This window comes from Urocitellus parryii, chromosome 9 (genome assembly GCF_045843805.1).
Source record: "Urocitellus parryii isolate mUroPar1 chromosome 9, mUroPar1.hap1, whole genome shotgun sequence".
Taxonomy (NCBI): domain Eukaryota; kingdom Metazoa; phylum Chordata; class Mammalia; order Rodentia; family Sciuridae; genus Urocitellus; species Urocitellus parryii.
Window position 1 is genome coordinate 92,792,284 of NC_135539.1, and position 6,000 is coordinate 92,798,283.

Consider the following 6,000-nt stretch of genomic DNA (forward strand, 5'->3'; position numbering starts at 1 on the left):
GTTCTTGAGCCCTCTGAAAAAAACAACAGGTTTTCTGGAAAAAGAGAACAACTTACTGCTATCCACAAAGAAGGTGATCCTGTCTGATTAAGAACATCCTCTGCTGTGGCATTCACAGGACCAAATGATTTCAGGTTCAGGGTTCAGCCATACAGCTCTTTCCCAAACCTCCTTGCAGAAGAAAAGGAAGAAGCAAAAGAAACAGAAATTATAACTCCCACTTAAAAAGAAAAATGGAAGTCATGTCCATAATGCCCTCTTCAAACCACCTTATTCTCAATTCCTACACCTTATTTCATTCCAAATCTTTGAGTCTAAGATAAACTATTAGCCTGCCCAGGAAAGTCATCTCTCAAGGTTCTACCTATGAAATTATTTCACTACTCCTTTGATCTTCAGGCTTCCTCAGGAGGATCTATAAGACTTGTACCTGTTACCAGTATATTTCCCCAAATCAGCCATCAACCCAGGTAATATTTTTTATATATTATTTGAGCCAGGGAGGGCTTCCCAGTCTCCATTTGGCTCTTACTACTCTATCGTGGATCAAGAAGCCAATGTGAGAAATCTGCCATTGCTGAACTATTCACCCCAATGCCTAACTTTCTTGATAACTTCATTTGAAGAAAGTTCATCTATTACCTTAGCCTCTCAGATTCTGAGATTATAGGAATGCAATACCATGCCAGGCTTTTCTTACTCCAGATCTCAGCCATTCTTTAATATACCAATACTTGTCCTACTTATAAGTGTATGTATGTGTGTGTGTGTATATATATATTTTTTTTCAGCCAATTTTGACCATTCCACCTGATCTTTGACCACATCAGGACCTGTAATCCAATGATTCTACCACATTTCACTATCACCCTCCTCAGGACTCCATTCCCTAATTTAGAAACCATGATCCATGATTATATCCTCCCTTACCTACAACTTCCAACAACTACTCCCTCTTCATCCATCACACTAACTGACAATCCTGGGTAAACCCAATTCTCAGAGCCGAGAAATTAGCCACTGGGAGAGAATATTTAAAAAGCAATACCCTCTTAAGCATTCCTTACTTTAAATAAATGATTACAAGTTTTAAATGGACCCTCAGGACTTCCCAATAACCCTATATTTCACTAAGAAATTTACTCTTCTCTCCTAGAAGATTATTGCAAATCTTCTAAGGCCAAATTACTTAGCAACCACTTCCCTGGTTGTCTCAAACCTTACACCACTGCTGTTGGCTTCTCTGGAATTTCTTCTTACCTATGACATGAAGCTATTTCCTCCTGCCTATACCCCAGGCTCAGTCCTTAGCCAGGACAGACTCCATCATCTTACTAAACCTAATGTTCCTTTATTGCCTATTCACATTTATTCACACTGAAACTCAAATGTAGCTACTTTATTTTCTATAATTGATCTAATCTGTCTCCTTTACATGTGCTATTCATTTGATAACTAATCTAAAATTCTTCATTAACATCTACCCTAATAAAGAGCCAGAAAACTTGAAACTTGTCAAATAATACCTCAATCTCTTCCAGTTAATATTCAGACTAAGTTAAACTCCTTATCAGGACTGGTTTAAATGGCTGCTCTCAGGTAAATTTTTCTCCAGGGTCTTATCAGTAATTCTTGATGGTGAGAAGGCCTTACATGTGGGGCATGTCTCTAGATCCTCACAGGTTTCTCCTGCAAGAAGGTAGTCAAGTCTTGTCACTGAACTGGTACCATCTCATCTTTTGGGATGTCATGCTGGCTTCTATCCCTGGTGTCCATGGTTCACTCCCTAGTACCACCACACACACACAAAAAAAAAAAAAAAAGGCGGGGAGCAGAACCAAATCTCCTGTACTGGTAACTGTCCCCTGAGTCCACTTAGCACTCCCTCTGTATCCCCAGAACTTTAGCCAGACAAGAAAGTTCAGAATGTGTAAATCTCACAATTTGCTTTCCCTACTCTATGCCCCTTTTTTCCACAATTCACCAGGGCTGAAAAGGATGGACTTTCCACTTCCAAGCCATCCTCCTTCCTCCTGGGAGTCACGAGGCCTCAACATTAGGCTTAATGATGGATGTGATAGAAGAAACTATCATTAGAGTGTGCTTTTATATGGAAGCTATAGGCAACTTGGAACTTTGGAAAACCAAAGACAAACATATTGACTTAAACTTACCCAAAACATTGTCGTTTCAAAAATTCAACAATTAGCCTGTAATTCCAGGAGCTAGAAAGGCTGAGGCAGAAGGATCACAAGTTCAAAGCCAGCCTCAGCAACTTAGCAAGACCCTAAGCAACTTAGTGACACCCTGTCTCAAAATAAAAAGGGTTGGGGATGTGAATCTATGGTTAAGTGCCCCTGGTACTGAAGAAAAAAAAAACTTAAATAAAAATTATTAAAAATTCAACAATTAGCATTTACAGTGTACTTTATATACTAAGGACAAAGATTACATTTAGATTACTACTCTGTGGGTAAGGAGACCTACAAACATAATAACAATGAAATTTTATGTGTTGTGTTTACCAAAACAAAGAGAAAACATGCCTAACTCATTTGTCAAATGATCTTCTCTATCTCTTTCAAACTAAAAAATGTGTGTGATGGAAGGATGATATAAATGATTTCAGGTCACAATGTCATTGTCAATTAGCCTTCCTCTGACTGACTTCATTTTCTTCTCCACTCACAACATAAAAAAACGGAAACCATTCCTTAGTGAGAAGAAAAGAGAAAGAGAAGCCATGAAGCAAGTTCAAGTTTCTCAATTAACAAAAATAAATATGTAGAACTAAAGCACCAATCAAAACAGCCCTAGGGCCAAGGAAAGTATGTATAACACTGTAACAACCATTTTCAGAGACTAATGAAGTAATTAAAACAAATTTTTTTTTTTGTTTGTTTGTTCTACTTGGTTCCCCTTCCCATGTTGTTACAAAGTATATAACATTTTTATTCCATTACTTAATTTACATACAAAACAACAGCAGAAGAGGTGGTTCAGTTAGCAGAAAATTTCTGCTCGACATTTATACTACCGTCTAAGAGTACACTGTGTGCTACCTGTTAGGCCTATAATAATTGAAAAATGAAATATCTGTTCTCAAATTGACTATCATAATTGATAGTCAATAAAGAGAAACAATTTTACTTACAAGAGAAAAAACAAAGATACTTAACCCCCAATGATGGGCATTCAAAAGTGGTGGAAAACTTGACAAAATGATGCACCAACATTTCCCCAGCAATATTTGCAGGCTGACATGAATCCCAACTACGCAGTTGAGAATACTACAACCACTGAAGAGGAAGTGTTCAATGAAGTGCCCACTGCAACACAAGTGAACTATGGTATACGTGGCCACCAGGATAGATGGATGGATGCACAGATACACAGATAGATATCCTGGCAACACAAAATAAGCACAAATAAATTTTTTGTGCAAAGAACTAATAAGCAAGTATCTGTTAGTGAACATGAAGTATCCATCTGTTCAGTCTGTTTTGTTTGGATTCTTGGCATTAGCCTTCATCATTTTTTCTATGTTTATATTTGTTGATTTCCCCATTGGATGAATATCTGTGGAAAGTAGAGCCTGCCTCCTATCTTAAAGCCAAAAAGATCAAATACTCACCTTCTCAAATTCTCTTGCAGGTGGTGTACAGGCAGTGAGTGGCCTAAACTCAGCCAATCCAAGAGAACCACTAAGGATTTTGAATCAGAAATTAATAACACAAAGAAGAATGGTTGAAAGAGCAACTCTCCAGCAACAATAAGTATCCCAAAAAGCAGCAGCAAGGTCCAGTTTCCATGATGCTGGTGGTACATGCTGCAGAATCATTTTTACCAGGCAACCTAAGTGATATACTTCTAGACCCTAACCCAACTACTCTTACAGTGCAATTTTCATAGTTCCTACCCACTTTCAAACCCAGGTTTCTCCAGATAGTAAAGCAATATTTAAGGCTTCCCAATACACTTTAAAGAAATTTCTTTTGTGCTTAAATCACCACAGTTGTTGCAAGAAAAATGAGCAATGGACAGCAGGAATGACATAGAATAACAAGTTCAGTTTTGATAATTCAGTTACTACTTTGTCACCATTTATTCATTCCAAAACTTTTCTGTTCCAAGAACTAAATCATGTCTTCTCCAACAATTAATATTAAAGGACCTAAACAGTAAGTTCTCTGCTTTGGACTATATTCAAATTCAGGATACATGCCAAAGGATGCAATGGTTTAAGAGTCCTGCTTTCTATAATTTGCCTGAATAAGAATCAAAGATGCATGACTTTAAATGCTGAGGCCTTCCATAAAAAAAAAAAAGTCAAGTCTTGAAAGAATGAATTGCTTTCAATCCCACAGTTTACAAAAACTTCAAGGTACTCTCTCCTTAACAGGTGTATGTGTTGTCAGCATTACTTCGGAAAGCAACAGATACAATTATTTATAACTTAAAAATGCAAATATGAACCAAATAAGAACATAATAAGATTAATGGTAAAGCTACTGATTACCTCCCTGCCTTCATTCATCCCAACCCTAGACTGATGGTCTGCAAGAGCAGGAATGCTTAAAATCATCTGAACCATCACAAAAAAGAGCTCTTCTGCTTTGTGCATGGTAGGAGTTCAATACTATTTAACTGAATGCAATTCTTATGTACTAAAGGTATAGTACATATATATTTCCAGAAGTTGATTTCTCATAGAACTTTAAACTGGCACTGTGCTTCCAGGCTTCCAAAACACTGCCACATGGATTCTCACAACTAGATAAGTGTTGAAGAGTTAGACTTGCCTGCAGTCACTAACTGGAAAAGCACACTGAGGAATCTCAGTTACGTAGGCTACCACACCACTTTATTTGCACCCCTTTGTCAGCCCTTCTGATACAGTGTAACTCTATCACTCCACCTGCCCTCTAGGAATTCTTTTTTTTTTTTATTGTTGGTAGTTCAAAACATTACACAGTTCTTAATATATCATATTTCACAGTTTGATTCAAGTGGGTTATGAACTCCCATTTTTACCCCGTATACAGATTGCTGTATCACATCATTTACACTTCCATTGATTTACATATTGCCATTCTAGTGTCTGATGTATTCTGCTGTCTATCCCATTCTCTACTATCCCCCCTCCCCTCCTCTAGGAATTCTTAAGGATATTCCATTAATATCCATATCCCTGAGCCACACAAAACCTGGACCATAAAAGTGCACCGTAAACACTAAGATTCTTCTGCCTTCTTCAAGCCTAGTTCTTTGCCAGCAGGGCCTCAGCTCTGAGCCTGCTTTATGCACATCCCTGCTCCTTCACGCCCACCCCTGCCACTTAAGGTTTCCCCAGCCACACCAAAGAAGCTTGTCGTACACGACATAGACTTTTTGTTCCCTAGCAAAATTACCCACAGCCAACGCTTCCCCTCAAGCCTGCAACACTGGGGAGGAAGGAGTAGCCAGGGTAACCAGTCCTGCTTCGTTTGCCCTATAGAGCAGCAGGGGCTGGGATCCCTCAATCCGCTTGGCTGGAGAGCAGAGGGGTCGTCTCGGCGGGGCCTGTCAGGGGAGACCTGCCCCCAGGAATACGCGTGCCGTGGGGAGTGGAGGGCCCCGTGATCTCCGCGGAACCGCCGAGCTGCTGCACAGCCGAGTGCAGGGGGAGTTCTCCGAGGACTGACCACACCACGCTCCCAGCACTCTGGACCCCCGCACCGCTCGGGACTAAGGTGGGCAAAGGCGCTCCATACGTACCCGAGGAGGCAGCGGTCGCAGACGACGCCACGACTCCCCTTGCACACCGTGTACGCCAAAGGATCCGAGCGAAAGAGCAGCTCCCCGGGGCGTAGCGGGGCCACTGCGCGCAGCCCGTTTCCCCGGTCGGCAGTCGTGAACTTTTCCATCTTCAGTGGCTCCATCCTCCCGCAGCTCCCGCACCTCAGCCGTCTACCAAGTCCCGCAGACAGCGTCTCGCGGGCTGCCGGAACCCGCGCGCAG

General features: G+C 40.7%; 1 protein-coding gene across 1 annotated transcript in view; it reads right to left on the minus strand.

Moving 5' to 3' along the window:
• The window catches only part of Smyd3 (SET and MYND domain containing 3), a 711,836-nt gene extending 705,836 nt beyond the window's left edge, over positions 1-6,000 (minus strand). The window contains exon 1 of the mRNA XM_026390740.2: positions 5,758-6,000. Coding sequence (XP_026246525.1) covers positions 5,758-5,921 — 164 coding nt within the window. The 5' untranslated portion in view covers positions 5,922-6,000. The remainder of the gene's footprint in view (positions 1-5,757) is intronic.